The following is an 18,748-nucleotide window of genomic DNA, read 5'->3' as shown; positions in this document are numbered from 1 at the left end:
CGCAAAATTTTGGCGTTTGTCTATTGTGTGAGTGAATTTAGGGATGCCATGTTAGCCAAACATTTTACCCATTTATTTTAAGAAAAACATAGNATGTATTTAAAAAAAAAACGTGTATAAGTAGTATATCCGTTAAGCTAGCACCCATAACACAAGCATTGAGTTGCTTACTTTGGTGCTAGCTGGCGCTGTGTGAAATTGTCCAAAGATTATTTATTTTATTTAATCTATTATATAAAAGAAAGTCGTGTTAGTTACTCCACTTATAACTCAAGAACGGCTGAACTGATTTAGCTGAAAATTGTCAGGGAGGTAGTTTAGAGCCAGGAGAAGGACATAGGATACTTTTTATCCTGTTATTTATTGCCATTAAGGCGGAACAAAGTTCGCCGGGTCAGCTAGTCTATATATATAAAAGAAAGTCGTGTTAGTTACTACACTTATAACTCAAGAACGGCTGAACCGATTTAGCTGAAAATTGTCAGGGAGGTAGTTTAGAGCCAGGAGAAGGACATAGGATACTTTTTTATCCCGTTCGAAATAAAAAAAAAGTCTGCTTATTTATTGCCATTAAGGCGGAACAAAGTTCGCCGGGTCAGCTAGTAATTTATACACAAAAAATAATTAACTAAGTTGCCAAAAAACAGGTGGTCACCCACTCAGTAACATCTTGACAGTTTGATTGCCAAGACACTGATTTTCAGTGGGTGCCTGTGGCTGTGGATGCACGCAGTTCTTCTATCCTGTACCCAACGTTTCTCCATTAACCTAACCCAGTAGTATGTCGCTTTCTTCTAACTTTCGGTCTCTGTGCTATTTACTCGTACATAGGGTTGCCAGGTCCAAAAACACAAAAGCCGGACTATGTGCTTCATTTGGCCGGACATTTTACCCTAAAAGCCGGACATGCGACAATTAGTGAGCTCACGAGTGAGTACTATCATTATCGGTTGTCTAACGTCCTGATGCGTGCGTGCCTTATTCTGTGGCTCGACTTTCGCCTGGCGCGGCAGCCAACTAAAAAGCCTAACAAAAGCCGGACAGGCCGGACATCGGTTATTTTGGCCGGACACGCAATCAAAAAGCCTAACTATGTCCGGCTTTATCTGGACGCCTGGCAACCCTACTCGTACATGTAGTTGTATGGACAACGACAAACTATACAATGTTTGTATTNTAGTAAACAGCCACTTTTCTTCCAAAAGTCTTCAGTTTAATAAGGGAAACTGACCAGCATAGTCGAATCACCATTCGTGACGAAAATGTGAGCTTTTACACGTCTCGTCAAACAACTGACTATTTGAACACTCAAAATATGAAATAAACAGGTCCAACGCTACAAAACTCTTGCTTCGAATCTAAACACTTCTTTTGGTACCTATATATTAAAATTAAATGCGTGAACAGCGATTTATGTAGCCAGAAGCAACTGTCGGTGCGGTCAAAAACCATGCTTTGGAGGTGCCTCAAGCTGAGTGGAAAAAAAGCTATGAAAAGTGTTTCGGACACATTAAAAAGTACATAAATCATGAAAGACAATACTAATAAACGCAATCAATACCATTTTAATAATAAACTACTTTGTTTTCATAGTTAGGCTCACAACTTAAATAGTGTCCCACGTAACTAGGTGTGACTGACATAGCCCGCAGAATCGCTAAAATCAAGTGGCAGGGCGCGGGGCACATAGCTCGAAGAGCTGATGGCCGCTGGGGCAGGAAGTTTCTTGAGTGGCGACCACGAGCCGGAAGACGTAGCGTGGGCAGGCCTCCCACTAGGTGGACCGACGATCTGGTGAAGGTTGCGGGAGGTGCCTGGATGCGAGCGGCGTAGGACCGGTCTTTGTGGAAATCCTTGGCGGAGGCCTTTGTCCAGCAGTGGACGTCTTTCGGCTGAAACAACAAGTAACTAGGTGCACGCAGTTCTTCTATCCTGTGCCCAACGTTTCTCCACTAACCCAACCCAGTAGCATGTCGTTTTCTTCCAACTTTCGGTCTCTGTGCTATTGTTATACAGAATGTGGTTTTGTAAAATAACGCCCATCTCAGCAGTGGTAGTACACATAAAAGTAATTACAAGAAAAACAGAAATAAAATTTTAGCTAGTAAAAAACCTTGTTCAATCGTCTCCTAAAACTTTCAAGACGGCGCTTGTTACTGCCACCACCACCCCCGCGTACCCCGCTACATCACCGAGCACACGCGCCGTTTCGGGAGAGTGGGGGGACTGTCCGATAGTTCGCCCGCGTAAATAAATAAATAAAATAAATAAATATCTTTCGACAATTTCACACAGCGCTATCTAGCCCCAAAGTAAGCAATTAATATGCTTGTGTTATGGGTGCTAGCTTAACGGATATACTACATATATACTTTTTTAAATACATACATATTATACATAGTAACACCCAGACCCGTCACAGAAATTAAAATTTATCATTTCAATTTCTGCCCGGCCGGGAATCGAACCCGGGACCTCTCGGCATAGTAGTCCGTTTTTAGAACCACTACACCAAACGGCCGACAAAATATAATACCGACGCGTAATAATACCATTTTCCTGATTTCATGGACTTTTCCATGATTTTTTTTTTCGTCGTATAAAGACGTAAAGTGCTATTGCATTATAATTGTATAGATCTCTTGTTTTATCATGTGCGATGATTCACTGGCATACTCCACCCACAGAAAAAGTTTAGTTAGTACTCACATCCAGTATTATTTCAATATCTTTTCGAGTTCCACATCACTCAACTTAACTAATGNTTAATACGATAAAGAATAATACAATGTAGTAAAAACCACCTGTTATAGGGGCATTTTTGGAGAAATTTATCAAATAACCAAAAAAACCCGAATTTAAAAGCAGAATTTTTTCAAAAAGTATATTTTTTTATTATTTGTTGGCATTTTCTGGGTTTTTTATGTATTTTTTTAGTATCGCCTGTTATTTAGCATTATTACTGTTTTTATTTTATCAGGATATACCTCTTAGTTTAAAAGTTATTACGTTTTCTTTACAATAAGTAATCGAAAGAAAAAAAATCTATAAAAAATAAAAAATAAATCTCAAAAATTTTTGACCTCTTTTTGTCGATAAAAATAGGTCTAGTTTCATCTATTTTCATATGTACACTTTAACGTGACTCACACTGTATAACTCTTGCCAATTACAGTCTCACAGCTATGTTTTTGGAACGAATAAATGAGATGAAACGAAACGCCAAATCAAGGTCTGGTATCGTATAAATTCGTAATGTCCTATTGCAACATAATTGTAAAGATCTCTCACAAACAAAGTTTAGTTAATTCTTACATCCACTATTATTTTAATATCTTTTCGAGTTCCACATCACTCAACTTAACTAATGCCACTGATTTATCCCATACCTTCCTCATCAGCTCCTCGTCGGAGGCAGCTTTTGATGATTCACGGGGCGCGCAGTCTCGGTAGTACAGACCGCTCGCTTGCCCGGCCTTCTCGTCCAAGGCCGCGTGCAACGGCGTCTGGGCACCTTCATATGGCGTCTTGGAGAAAAGCCAACAATAAGCAAAACTAATTAACAACAGGCGGTATCTGGTATTTAAGAAAATCCCAGTCCCCACCTCACCGGGATCAACGCAATTGATCACGACATTTGAACTCTTGAGTCTCTTTTTCAGCTCCCGGGAGAACAGCACCAGATACAACTTGCTCCTTCCGTACGTAACAAACGGGCCCAAAAAGCCCCAAAAAGCATCGTTCGGCACGCCCAAGTTTTCCACGTCCAACCATCTTGCTAAGTAATGTGTTGCCGAAGAAGTATTCACTATCCTGCTTGGAGTAGACGGTGTCCCACTTTTCTCCAGAAGCGGAAGGAGTAATAGAGTCAGGAGGAATGAACCAAGATAATTGACTTGCATTGTGAAACACAAGCCATCTTCACTCAATGGTGTGTTGCTCATAGCGATCCCGGCGTTGTTCATCAATATATCCAGACGTTGTTCTGTATTTATGATGTCCGCCGCAAAGTTTCGCACGGATTTTAAAGATGCCAAATTCAATAATTTGAAGACTACGTTGTCGTTCCCAGACTCTTGGATGATCCTTTTCTCAGCACTTATTCCCTCTTCTTCAAAGGGACACGCTACTACCACTCTCGCGCCTCTTGATGCGAAGTCTATGGCGATCTCCAAACCAATGCCGCTGGTCCCCCCTGTCACCAGGCAGGTCATGCCGTCTAGTCGTTTCTTAGATTTGCAGATTCCATTTTTTCTTTTTCTGTATAAGCCGTATATACAAAAAATAAATATGATTGCTTGTAGAAAAAATAAGCTTGTAAAGAGAACACCCATTTCGCAAGTGAGTGCGCTTGAGATTTGCAAACGAATGAAATATTAATCTTCTACCTTATATGCAAATGTTGAGCTATTGTTTTGTACAGACGAAAGAACGCGAAGCTGAAAAATTTGGCGTTTATGTCGTTGTATNATATACAGAAAATAAATATGATTGCTTGTAGAAAAAATAAGCTTGTAAAGAGAACACCCATTTCGCAAGTGAGTGCGCTTGAGATTTGTAAACGAGTGAAATATTAATCTTCTTCCATATGCAAATTTTGAGCTATTTTTTTGTGAAGACGAAAGAACGCCAAGCTGCACAATTTGGCGTTAATTTCGTTGTTTATAGGGGTGATATTGCAAAATTACTTGTATTGTGCTGTGGTGTCTGTACTATGCCATGTTATGTAAATCTACATTAACTTATTTTTTATTATAGCGGTGTTAAACGCGCTAAAACATAGCCTATGTGTTAATCCAGGGTGTCAGCTAACTCCATACCAAATTTTATTAAAATCGCCCAAGCCATTTAGACGTGAATACATACTCACAAACTTTCGCCTTCATAATATACTATTAGTGTGATTCGAAAAATACAGTGTGAGTATTCATAAAGTGTACATAATTATGAAAATGGATGAAACTAGATCTATTTTTATCGTAGGAAAACATGTAAAGAAATTTGATATTATAAAAATCTCAAAAGGTAACATTTTATTATCACCGGTCAGCAAAAAAAAAAAATTTTTTTTGCATGTGTTTGGCTCTAAAGTTGCACGTTACATTCTCATTGGGATACATTTAAAAGTAATATGGGGGCTTATAAGAAGAACAAGGGGCAGGCTTCCATCAAAATATAGTGGAATATGAGAGACGTTACCAAGACCAGTAGATATACAGAAAGCATGATGGGGGAATTTATTTGGAGGAAGAGAAACATCTATGGAATATAACAGGAAAAGTAAAACTATCAATTTTTTGGACTCTATTTTAAAACTTCAATTGTAATAATGAAACATAAATGGATATTCGGTATCTTTTAATAAATAGAAAGAAAAAATGTTTATTTGGCACCAAATTAAATCATCAGACTCTCTAAATGTCAATGTCTTATTCATTTTGATGATTTGAATTACTAATTTGTTAACTGTTCTTTTTTCTTCTTATTTCTAGGTATAAAAGCAATAAAAATGAGGTATGTACAACCCGTGTGCAAAAATCCTGTAGACAGTTGTTATTTACCATCACTACTGTTAATTTTATCAGGGTATTAGTCTTTTAGTTCAAAAGCTATAGGTAACGTGTTTTTTTTTACAATAAATAGGTACCTACTTAAAAAAAAAACAATATTTTTTTTTTAAATTCCAGATTTAAAGATATTGCAACTTGTCATAGATTAACGATTCAGGTATTATTACACCAATAGGTATACCTATTCTTTGACGTCTTAGCTATATTGTAGAGTGACTAGGTATTTCAATCATATCATGGCTTTACCTGCGTGGGTTTATAGCATCGTTACAAATTATTGCGTACCAGCTTTTACCTGCCTGAAATTTTGTCTGTCACAGGAAAAAAAGAGTAAAGAAACCTGGATAAAACTATATAGTGTGAGTCACGTTAAAGTGTACATATGAAAATAGATGAACCTATTTTTATCGACAAAAAAGGGGTCAAATTTTTTTTGAGTTTTTTTTTTAATTTTTATAGATTTTTTTTTCTTCCAATTACTTATTGTATAGAAAACGTAATAACTTTTAAACTAAGCGGTATATCCTGATAAAATAAAAACAGTAATAATGCTAAATAACAGGGGATACTAAAAAAATACATAAAATACACAAAAAATGCCAACAAATAATAAAAAATTATACTTAAAAAAAAACTGCTTTTAAATTCGTGTTTTTTTGGTTATTTGGTAAATTTCTCCAAAAAATGCCTCTATAACAGGTAGTTTTTCTTACTTTGTATTATTTTCTATCGTATTATCTCTGAAAAACCAAAAATTGCATGTCTCTATCCCTATCACAACATTTGCTATGATCGTTTGAACAATGGCCTGCCACAACATTATTATCCGCTACAGGTAGAGACAATTTTAATTTTAACTAAAATGCTTATTTTACTTCGAAATCTTTTGTTTTTATTTGAAATCTAACTTGTTTTTATCAAAGTTACAAATCTAGAGCCATTTTCAGTTTCGTTGTTTTAACGAAGCGTTGAATGGCGCGCCCGGAGAGGCTTAGTTCAAACGATCATTGCAAACGTTGTGATAGGGATAGAGACATGCGATTTTTGGTTTTACGAAGGTAATATGATATGATATGATAGAAAAAATATATAATATGATAGAAAATAATACAAAGTAATAAAAACCACCAGGGGGCATAGGGGCATTTTTTGGAGAAATTTATCAAATAACCAAAAAAACACGAATTTAAAAGCAGATTTTTTTTAAAAAGTATCATTTATTATTATTTGTTGGCCTTTTTTGTGTATTTTATGTATTTTTTTATTATCGCCTGTTATTTAGCATTATTACTGTTTTTATTTTATTAGGATATACCTCTTTGTTTACAAGTTATTACGTTTTCTTTACAATAAGTAATTGGAAGAAAAAAAAATGTACAAACAAATTAAAAAAAATCTCAGAAAATTTTTGACCTCTTTTTTGTCGATAAAAATAGGTCTAGTTTCATCTATTTTCATATGTACACTTTAACGTGACTCACACTGTATTTTGTTCTTTCATGCATCCATCCACCCTCACAAACTTCCACACTTTCAATATTAGGATTAGGTACTACCACCCCTGAGACAGGCGTTGTTTTACAAAACCACAGCCTGTATTAGGCCCTTACCTATGAAATAAGCGTTTTTTTCTTCAATATTCATTAGCATATTATAATTCCTTTCATATTATAGCTATGTTCATAATTTTTTAAATTTAATGTTTAAAATTAGATTTCAAGGACTTTTACGAGTAAAATGATTAACTATTTTTTTTTCAATTAGAATTTAATCTTTAAAGACATTCGGATTTTTGACGTTTGTTAAAGTTAAAGTAAGATGGTGCAACCCAATCTTAGACGTGGGTATTGTAGTGTAATGTGATGTACCGTGAATATTGTTATTAATGCAGATTTAACTTCTGTAACTAATAGGCCAGTAGAATTAAACACAAAAATTGATTAAATCGGAAATAATTCCTACAAAAGATTTTTTTGCTTTAATGGCTTCATTGGTTGCCCATTAAGATTGAATGATCAAACGAACTTACCAAGTGAAGTTCGATCTAAATTATCCTGTTTTCGCCGAAGAGATTTATTTTACCATGTAGTACCCCTGTACGACAACCCAATCCGCACACAATATTCAGCGTAGTAGTATTAAAAAACAAAAGAGCGGGCAACCCCACCCCTACCACGCTGTGGGCTCGNAAATAAATCTCGGAGGCGAAAGCAGGATAATTCTCCTAAGTTTTCGACTTCGACGGAGTTGTGCTTAAGTGGTGGGGGCCCCCGAAAGAAAACACTAAAATCTTTTGTAGGAATTATTTCCGATTTAAAAGCTAATTCTACTGGACTATAAGGAGCTTATAGCTCGACGACCGTTTGGTGTCAGTACACCAAGGCGTCGGTCGTCGAGCTATCCGTCGTTACGAATCAGTATTCGTAACGGACTATCATGCCGAGGTCGCGGGTTAGATTCCCGCACAGCCTACAAACATTTGTGTGCATGAACAAGTTGTTTGTATTGGTCTGGGTGTTTTCTATCTATAGAAGTATGTAATTTACATACTGGTCCTTTACTTCTACTCAGTCTGCTTTCGAAGCTATTTCAGAAATTACTTACTTTCCTTAATGAATGATCTCATCATCATCCTCTATATTTTCTACTAGCTTTCCGCCCGCGGCTTCGCCCGCGTGGACTACATATTTTTTTCCAAAATAAAATGTAGCCTATGTTACTCGTGGATAATGTAGCTTTCGAATGGTGAAAGAATTTTTAAAAACGGTCCAGTAGGTTTTGAGCCTATTCATTACAAACAAACAAACAAAGTTTTCCTCTTTGTAATATTAGTGTAGATGAAAAAAGCAGCATAAACATTTTCAGGTAATAAAATAGCCTTTATTTTAAATGTCTATTTATTCAACCAATCTTCCGCATTAAATAATTTGTTCTTCTTGAAACATATACGTAATCATTAACTCTAGATAAGCATTTCTTTGTTTAAAATAATCTAAATAAATAATAATTATAATATCACACCTCTCTTTTATTAATAGTCATGAGTATGACACATACATATTTGTACATAACTTGAAATACTTCAGGAAAAACAAAATTAATTAATAATCATTCTTAATATTCATTCTAAAACAATTATTTACAATTTTTTGTTAAATATCAATTGACAAATTACAATAACGCAAGTACCTTTAGGCACTTACTTTTAGAAATTAATAAGGATTAAAGATACCTACCTAATTTAGATACTTATTTACAAGAATATGCAAAAAAAATTAGAACTGAAGTTATAGATTATGAAATAAGATACATAAGGTGTCGCAAACTAAGAGTAGGCGCACACAGTTGATTTTTCGTCGGCCGATAGTTTAGTCGGGCAGTCAGTATGGGCATGTATGGGAGTGCGCACACTACGCCGATTCGATTTGGCCGATTCTTCATACAAATTAAAATCGGGCACAACTATCGGCCAACTAAAAATCAACGGTGTGCGCCTACTCTAAAAGTCCCATACCGATTTTACTTTCTCCATATTCTACAGCTCCTATGGAAGGCAGACTTATCTAATAAGTTTTAACATCACCACCAACTAGCTGATAAATATTGTCACGTGTCATAGGTCCAGCACATTAGTATCAGTGAAGCCACACTTCCGTTTACGTGTTCGTTCATACAGGGTGGAAACGATAAGTGATCTCACTCTATTATTTCTAAACTATACAAGATATCGACAAACCGGTTACTGATCCTGAACATTGAATTTTCGGATAGATGCAGTTTATTCTGTTACCTATTATTGGTACCGTTTGATAGAGCTCATGAAGCACTTTCAGGATCAGTAGCTAGTTTTTTGATATCTTGTATAGTTTAGAAATAATTCAGTGAGTCTGATTACTTATCGTTTCCACCCTGTATAGTGTATAGTTTAGTGATTCAATTCCCACATGTCAGTACCCAGTTCACAGTTACGGAGCTTCAGTGATAGGTAGGTACGTCCGTGACTGAGCCGAGGGAATACGTTGACGGAACTGTGTATTCACGGATATGTGAGAATCGACCATGGACATTCAGAGGGCTTAGTGTGAGTTATAAAATGACATTAAATGTACCGGATCGGAGAGAGCGTACGAATTAGTTTTAAATTATGTATTAAGTATGCGGGCGATTTACTAGCTTCTTTAGTTTCAGGCTGGCTGCATTACTGATCTTTTTAATTTACTTTTTGTTTTGACCCAAGGCTGATTTGCATCACCTTAACTTTAATCGTAACTATAATTTTAACCAGTGTTTTTTTATGGAGTTTGACAGACTTTTGAAGTCCGTTAAAGTAAAAGTAAGATGGTGTAACCCAGGGTTAGTCTTCCGACACACAGATCTTGCTTTATTTATTTTCGAACTTAACGTAATGTGACTATAGTTCAAGGCAATGCAAACGGCCTTTTGTCACATTGTGCTAGTGGTTATCTTTTTATGGCAAACATAACGGACATTGATCCTCCTTTTGCCGCTCATGTGGTATACAACGGCTCGGCGTACAGCCTCGTTGGAACGGATATGTTGCTTGGCGCAGTGGGCGGCGGCTCGCGGGCTAGTAGGAGAGTCGAACGTGCTCTTTTCTTGGCTGAAAAAGGTTTAGAATCTTTAAATATTATCACAGATAATAATATAACATTTAGACCCGGTTTCCACCTCGCACACTCACTGCGGGCGCACAGTCGCGACAGCAATATAATTACGCGCGAGCGATAAGGATGGGTAGATTGGGGTCATTGGACAAAATTCTATGTGCTCACGGACCAGGCTTTAGATGGAGCGGAGCTGAGATATTTTGAATAACCAATCAGATTTAATTCTGTCAATTTTATTAAATCTGAATAACATTTAGTTAGTTGTTCAAAACATTTTTCCGTTTCGCTCCGCCTTGGTGGAAATCGGGCCTTAGTTTATACAATTCAACAGCAAATGGTTATGGATTTGAAGTGATGAGCCGCATCACGAAAGAGCGTATACCTTTGTGACTACAGGATAGAAACGATAAGGTGATCTATCTCACTCACTCGATTATTTTTGGAATATCGAAAAAATGGAGAAAAATTGATGATTATTCTTTGAAAGTTTTATCGAACCATGAACGTTTTTGCTCAAAAACAAATTTAAATTACTGGTAGTTTTTATGCAAAATTTGTTATGTCGTTGTTGTACAGGTGTCTACATGACGTGACGTAAATAAATAAATAATAAGTAAATAAATGTTCCATTTTGTATGGAAAATCCCGATGGACTTTTTTCCCTGAACACAAGCTGAACGCCTTCTTTTCCTATATAATGTTCAAATATTTTATCGTAGGGAATTGTATTTTATATTTCTTCGATCTCCAATAGAGACTGTTCCTTCGCGTAAGAGGTTCCACAATTTGCACATTCCTTTTAATTCCAAGAAGAGCGTAAAACGGCTAAACTAACTTAAGAAAATTATAGATTAATGGATGACCATCTATCTATTAAAAAATCGTATGTCTGAAATGGTAAGATGTTAGCTTTTACTAAAGTATTTTTGTATAGTCTATCATCTCCAAGTTTGTCAAAAGAAGCTGACGAAGGTGACTGAGTATCTTGCGCTGCTTCTCATCACTGGCCAATTATTGTCCCGAAGTGGTGCTAGAATTAAAGTAATACTGGCATTTGTAGAATCGCTATTTAAAACCTTTTTGCAGAAAATAAATGACTTTATGACATCACGGACAAATGAAGCGCTTTTGCGACACATTGCAGGCATAATGTAATATAGTAGGTAAAATAGATGCAGCTACCAGAATACAAATGAGTAGGTTATTTTCATAGAAACGCACCGAGCGCGGTTTGTATGTGAGCGCGCCAATATGTATGTGGCGCGCACGCACACACTGGCAAAATTTAGCGTGGATTAGCGGGGAGCCAGTCGTGGTTGCGCCGAGTTGAGCCTTGCGCGCTCACATACAAACCGCGCTCGGTGCGTTTCTATGAAGATGAACTACTCATCTGGGGGCACGGCAGTGCCCTAACCAAGTCGAGCAAAAAAGCGGCACGGCCGTACCATCCTTTAAATTTGAATACTTATTATCAATAAAAAATTGTTACAATAATATTTGTAATTAAAAAAAACATGTTTTTTTGTTAAATAACACCTATACAAAATATTTCTCTAAAAGTAGGTTTTACTAATTCTCGAAAAAAATCGATAGATAAATCGCTATGGTTTAGTTATGTGACATCTCTAAATCTTTCAAACTCGAAACGTCATAGATCATCTTAGGTGAAAAAGACTATAGTTACTTATTTATTTCTATTAGGAACTATACCATACCAGGCAATACCCACTCATTATTATATAAACCCTGGTTGTTCATACCTGGTATTTCCCGATAAAAAGACAGTGTACTTATATAAAATATAATATACAGGCTGGAATTGTACCTAATGCCAATACTGTAAATACAAAATTTTACTCAACACATTCTTTTATTTTTGAAAAGAAAGAGTATTGCATTTGCATTCAATGATTTTCCGAAATTTTTGAAAATTCATACCAAATTGTGCCATTTTTTGTAAAATCTGGGGGCACGGCAGTGCCCCCACCAAGTCGAGCNCGTTGTAAATAGGGGTCATATTGCAAAAATACATGTATTGTGCTGCAGTGTTTGTACTACTAGTACTACTACATGGGGTGTCATGTTGTATAAATTAGACATTTCTACATTAATTTAATATTTTATTATACTACTAGCTGTGCCCCGCGGTGTTACCCGCGCTAAAACATAGCCTATTTGTGTTAATCCAGGGTGTCAGCTAATTCCATACCAAATTTTATTAAAATCGCTCCAGCCGTTTACACGTGAAGAAGTAACAAACATACACACTCACAAACTTTCGCCTTTAAAATATTAGTGTGATTCGTAAAATACAGTGTGAGTTTTCATAAAGTGTACATATAAAAATGGGTGAAATTAGATCCATTTTTACCGTAGGCAAACATGTAAAAAAAATCTGAGATTAAAAATTCATAAGTGCACTTTATGAAGCTTACACTGTATATTTTTTCAGCGGCTGTCAAAGTTCAAACACATGCTGGATGAACTACATTGAACTGTGCCACCAAACACATTGGTAAAGGAGCGCCACCATCGTTCAACTACATAGTTTCCAACATGGCAAAAATCAGAACCAGCGTGCGAATCCAGTATTGACGGTGGTGCCTCCCTGTCAGTGTCACGGTTGGGACGGTTCAGTGTGGGATATCTTTAGTCGGCAATTTTACAAATATCAGTGGAATTAATAGTGTTTCAAATTCAAAACAGTGACATACTAAAGAATTTAAGTAAGTACCTCTGTGAAGTAGGTAACTGAATAACAAAATCGTATTTGTAGCGATAAACTGTTGGAAATCCCGATTATTTGGGGCTGTGAGGCTTGTTGACAGTTGTTGACCTAACTGGTGTTCGAATACGCATACCTTGTATCTGTCAACGTGAAATTGTGAACTCCGTCAGTTTATAACCTGACGGTGATATATCCATAGAAATACCGATATCCATGAAAAAAATATTATTTATGTTTAGCAGGTAAAAATTTGCTTATGATATTTATATTGTACAATATACCTACCCATGATTATATCAGTTTTCCTTGAGGCATTCGTCCAGTTCTTGTTTGCTTAATTTTACCAACACCACGGACTGCTCCCACAAACCCTTGGCCAACTGTATATCCGTGGCTGCACTGGAGGGCGACTGCATTGTGCAGTTCCTGAACAATCTCGCAGTTACCTTCTTAGCTGTCTCATCGACTGCTGCGTAGACTGGCGTCTGAGCACCTTCAAATGGTGTTTTCGATAGAATCAATATAAGAATACTAATTATGAACCCAATCACTACCCCAGCACTATCGAAAATCCGTGTTCCGACCTCACCAGGATCCGCATTGTGAATCACTATGTTAGCTCCCCGCAATCTTTTCGCTAGCTCCCGGGAAAAAAGTATCAAACACAGCTTACTGTTGCCGTAATACATTATTCTTTTGAATAAGTTACAACCCACATCTGGGTTCAGGTAATCCAAATTCAACATCGCAATCCGGTGCAAAATCGAAGTCGTGTTCACTATTCTGCTGGGGTCACTAGCCGTCCCTGTCTTCTTTAGTAGCGGCAGCAGGAGAATCGTCAGTAGGAACGTTCCGAAATAATTGACTTGCATTATGATATGAAAGCCATCGGTAGTTTTATGGTCTGGTATACCCACGCCGGCGTTGTTCATTAAAATGTCTAACCTGTTTTCTGTTTGGATGATGTCCGCAGCAAATTCTCGAACAGATTTGAAGGACCCTAAGTCGAGAAACTTGTATACGACATTGGTGTTGCCAGATTCTTGGATGATTTTTTCCTTTGCAACTTTTCCTTCGTCGTCAAAAGGGCAGGCGACGATCACGCGCGCTCCTCTCATGGCGAAGTCCAGGGCTATTTCCAGCCCTATCCCGCTGGTCCCTCCCGTCACCACGCAGGTCCGCCCGTCTAACCGCTTTTTGGACTTGCATATTTTATTCCCGGATTTCAAACACAACCCGAACACGCAAAGGAAGATAGTAGAAACAAGTATAATAACTATTATATCCATAATGTACACTTCGTTCGTACCTATGTTTTTAATGCACTGAATGTAGCCGATAAATTGTTACTTAACACCTATAGGTATTCGTTGATGATGCTCATTAACTGAACTGATTGACCTGTCGTCAGTATTAAACTGTATTTATCGTTTTCCTTATCACACTATTATTAAGTATTTCATTTTTTGTTGTATTTTTCCCATGATTATTTCGTGGATAATTCACCACCCTGTTTTATCGTTAAACTATGACTAGTTGCAATATCTTTAATTCTAACTTTAATTTTATTATTAGACACTTGTCATAGTAGGCCAGTAGAATTAAACATGAAAATTAATCATATCGGATACAATTCCTACAAAAGGTTTTATTGTTTTAATGGCTTCATTTGTTGCCCATTTAGACTATCCTAGGTTTTCGACTTAGAAGGAGTTGTGCTTAAGTGGTGGGGTCATGGGGACCCCCGAAAGGGGCATGTTTGCGGTTTTACGGTTATACCGCGTAAAGGACTTACAGAATCGAAAACTGATCGATGTCTTAGCTATTTTTAGAGTGACTAGGTATCTCGTTATCTCCTGACTTTTCCTGCGTGGATTATCGTCATTTATAACATCATTATAGTTATTGAGCTTTTACCTGCCTGAAATTTAGTCTGTCACAGAAAATATTTTCGCGCGCGTCCTTGTTTATAGAAACCTGGATAAAACTATCTCTACTTTCCTTTGATTCAAACTATCTCTACATCATATCATCAAAATCGGTTCAATCAAATAATCTTAGAAACCTCTAAGTCATTTTAAATGACCTATCTAACGATACCCCACACAATGGGGTAGAAGATGAAAAAAAAATATCTTTCCCACTTTACACGTAGCGTAGGGGAGCTACAATAAAAAAAATTTTTTTTTCAAAATGTTATTCCACCACTTTGTCAGCGTGATTAATATACACACCCCCACAAAATTACCTACAGCTCTCTAGTGCCAATAGTTTCCAAGCAGACAGACATGACGAAACTATAAGAGTTCCTTGTCAGGACTACGGAACCCTAAAAACAAATAATTGAATGGCCCACACAATTTATATCAAAGCCGGAACAATTTTGAAAAACATTATTTAAATAGCTGCCGAACAAATGTTTTATTTTGCGATGCGTACAAAGTACATAGGCGTGACNCTGCGCGCGTCCGACTCGCACGGTGTCTCGAGACGGGGGGGATTTAGGGCGCTTACGTGTTCCCGATCCCGACACTTAATACAACCACTTTGTGACAATATACCATCTGTGTGCCTACCATGAGTTTACGTTAGGTGTGCTCGCTAGCGACGATTTAGATGTTAAGTTCGTTCGTTCGTTTCAAGTTTTCAACCTAATGACGTCCATTGCTCCACAAAGGCCACCCCCAAGGATTTCCATAACGACCTGCGCTGCCCGCATCCAGGCTCTTCCAGCGACCTTCACCAGATCGTCGGTCAACCTTCAGCTTCGTAAAGAGTAGAGTTCTATAAAATCTCTATAGTGACGTGCCATCGCGTTAAGAATAACCGAACGGTTAGAGNACAGCCGGTCCTCACCTATGAAACAAGCGTTTTTTTCTTCAATATATATAGCATATTTTATAATTCCTTTCATATCTCGTTTGCCTCCTATCACATAAAAAAAAAAAAAAAATTATAGCTATGTTCATAATTTTTTTAATTTAATGTTTAAAATTAGATTTCAAGGACTTTTAGGAGTAAAATGTTTTACTAATTTTTTTTTTCAATTAGAATTTAATCTTTAAAGACAGCTCATCCGGATTTTTGACGTTTGTTAAAATTAAAGTAAGATGGTGCAACCCAGTCTTAGACGTGGGTATTGTAGTGTAATGTGATGTACCGCGAATATTGCTATTAAAGCAGATTTAACTTCTGTAAGTAAGGAGCTTATAGCTCGATAACCGTTTGGTGTACTGATTCGTAACGGACTATCATGCCGAGGTCGCGGGTTAGATTCCCGCACAGTACAAACATTTGTGTGCATGAACAAGTTGTTTGTATTGGTCTGGGTGTTTTCTATCTATAGAAGTATGTAATTTACATACTGGTCCTTCATTTCTACTCAATCTGCTTTCGAAGGTATTTCAGAAATTACTTTCCTTAATGAATGATCTCCTCATCATCATCTTCTATATTTTCTATGAAAAAAGCAGCGTAAACATTTTCGGGTAATAAAATAGCCTTTATTTTAAATGTCTATTTATTTAATGAATCTTCCGCATTAAATAATTTGTTCTTCTTGAAAAATATAAATATACGTAATCATTAAATCTTGATAAGCATTTCTTTGTTTAAAATAATCTAAATAAATAATAATTATAATATCACACCTCTCTTTTATTAATAGTCATGAGTATGACACATACATATTTGTACATAACTTGAAATACTTCAGGAAAAACAAAATTAATTAAAAACATACTTAATATTCATTCTTAAACAATTATTTACAATTTTTTGTTGAATATCAATTGACAAAATACAATAACGCAAGTACCTTTAGGCACTTACTTTTAGAAATTAATAAGGATTAAAGATACCTACCTAATTTAGATACTTATTTACAAGAATATGCAAAAAAAAATTAGAACTGAAGTTATAGATTATGAAATAAGATACATAAGGTGTCGCAAACTAAAAGTCCCATAGGTACCGATTTTTCTTTTCTCCATATTCTACAGCTCCTATGGAAGGCAGACTTATCTAATAAGTTTTAACATCACCACCAACTAGCTGATAAATATTGTCACGTGTCATAGGTCCAGCACATCAGTATCAGTGAAGCCACACTTCCGTTTACGTGTTCGTTCATACAGGTGGAAACGATAAGTGATCTCACTCTATTATTTCTAAACTATACAAGATATCGACAAACTGGTTACTGATCCTGAACATTGAATTTTCGGATAGATGCAGTTTATTCTGTTATCTATTATTGGTACCGTTTGATAGAGCTCATGAAGCACTTTCAGGATCAGTAGCTGGTTTTTTGATATCTTGTATAGTTTAGAAATAATTCAGTGAGATCACTTATCGTTTCCACCCTGTATAGTTCAGTGATTCAATTCCCACATGTCAGTACCCAGTTCACAGTTACGGAGCTTCAGTGATAGGTAGGAGGTACGTCCGTGACTGAGCCGATGGAATACGTTGACGGAACTGTGTATTCACGGATATGTGAGAATCGACCATGGACATTCAGAGGGCTTAGTGCGAGTTATAAAATGACATTAAATGTATGACGGATTGTACAGCGCCCCTAGCGGAAACGTTTAAAAACTAAAATTTTCATACATTTTTTTAACGCGCTCACTAGTTTGATGTAAGAGTTTACAGTGTACACTCAGCCTACAGAAGTACCGGATCGGAGAGAGCGTACGAATTAGTTTTATGCTGGATTTACACTATGCGGAAATTAGCCGAGTCAAGTCAAAAAAACAGAGGAGTGGGGATGAAATTCATTCATTTTTCATCCCCACCCCACTGTTTTTTTGACTTGACTTGGCTAATTTCCGCGCAGTGTAAACGCAGCATTAAATTATGTATTAAGTATGCGGGAGATTTACTAGCTTCTTTAGTTTCAGGCTGGCTGCATTACTGATCTCGTTAATTTACTTTTAGTTTTGAACCCAAGGCTGAGTTGCATCACCTTAACTTTAATCGTAACTATAATTTTAACCAGTGTTTTTGTATGGAGTTTGACAGACTTTTGAAGTCCGTTAAAGTTAAAGTAAGATGGTGTAACCCAGGGTTAGTCTTCCGACACACAATGCTGATCTTGCTTCATTTATTTTCGAACTTAACGTAATGTAACTATAGTTCAAGGCAATGCAAACGGCCTTTTGTCACATTGTGCTAGTGGTTATCTTTTTATGGCAAACATAACGGACATTGATCCTCCTTTTGCCGCTCATGTGGTATACAACGGCTCGGCGTACAGCCTCGTTGGAACGGATATGTTGCTTGGGGCAGTGGGCGGCGGCTCGCGGGCTAGTAGGAGAGTCGATCGTGCTCTTTTCTTGGCTGAAAAAGGTTTAGAATCTTTAGACATTATCACAGATAATTATTACATTTAGACCTGGTCTCCACCTAGATGGAGCGAAGCTGAGATGTTTTGAATAACGACTCAGATTTCATTCTGTTAATTTTATTAAATCTGAATGACATCTAGTTAGTTGTTCAAAACATTTTTCAGCTCTGCTCGGCCTTGGTGGAAATCGGGCCTTAGGTACCGTAAGTTGACCAATTAGCTAAAATTCAATGCGTTAAATAGTACATTTCAACTGCCGTTTATTATTTTCCGAGAGTTGATCAACTACCTAGAAAATTGATCAACTTACGAGTCTTGTTATTTTCCGGTGACATATACAATATGACTTTATGACATCACGGACAAATGAAGCGCTTTTGCGACATATTGCAGGCATGCAGCTACCAGAATACAAATGAGTAGGTTATCTTCATAGAAACGCACCGAGCGCGTTTTGTATGTGAGCGCGCCA

The 18,748-nt window shown here is 36.8% G+C and overlaps 3 protein-coding genes across 5 annotated transcripts in view; all 3 read right to left on the bottom strand.

Annotated features, from left to right (window-relative positions):
• Positions 1–3,116: 3,116 nt before the first annotated feature.
• On the bottom strand, positions 3,117–4,460 carry LOC114356134 (retinol dehydrogenase 11-like). The gene has a single exon (XM_028309236.1). It carries the CDS (start codon positions 4,332–4,334, stop codon positions 3,324–3,326), a length of 1,011 nt encoding a protein of 336 aa, XP_028165037.1. The 5' UTR covers positions 4,335–4,460; the 3' UTR covers positions 3,117–3,323.
• An 8,762-nt stretch (positions 4,461–13,222) lies between these two features.
• LOC114356122 (dehydrogenase/reductase SDR family member 13-like) lies at positions 13,223–14,215 on the bottom strand. The gene has a single exon (XM_028309215.1). The coding sequence runs from the start codon at positions 14,213–14,215 to the stop codon at positions 13,223–13,225; it is 993 nt and encodes a 330-aa protein (XP_028165016.1).
• A 3,843-nt stretch (positions 14,216–18,058) lies between these two features.
• Cad74A (cadherin 74A) overlaps positions 18,059–18,748 on the bottom strand; it is a 30,357-nt gene continuing 29,667 nt past the window's right edge. For all 3 annotated transcript variants that reach the window (XM_028309224.1, XM_028309223.1, XM_028309222.1), the window contains one exon: positions 18,059–18,269. In XM_028309224.1, the coding sequence (XP_028165025.1) occupies positions 18,157–18,269 (113 nt within the window). In that variant the 3' untranslated portion in view covers positions 18,059–18,156. The remainder of the gene's footprint in view (positions 18,270–18,748) is intronic.

Source organism: Ostrinia furnacalis, unplaced genomic scaffold (genome assembly GCF_004193835.3).
Source record: "Ostrinia furnacalis isolate ACB-3 unplaced genomic scaffold, ASM419383v2 OfSCF2663, whole genome shotgun sequence".
In the NCBI taxonomy this organism is placed as follows: domain Eukaryota; kingdom Metazoa; phylum Arthropoda; class Insecta; order Lepidoptera; family Crambidae; genus Ostrinia; species Ostrinia furnacalis.
This window is presented reverse-complemented; position numbering and strand designations above follow the sequence as displayed.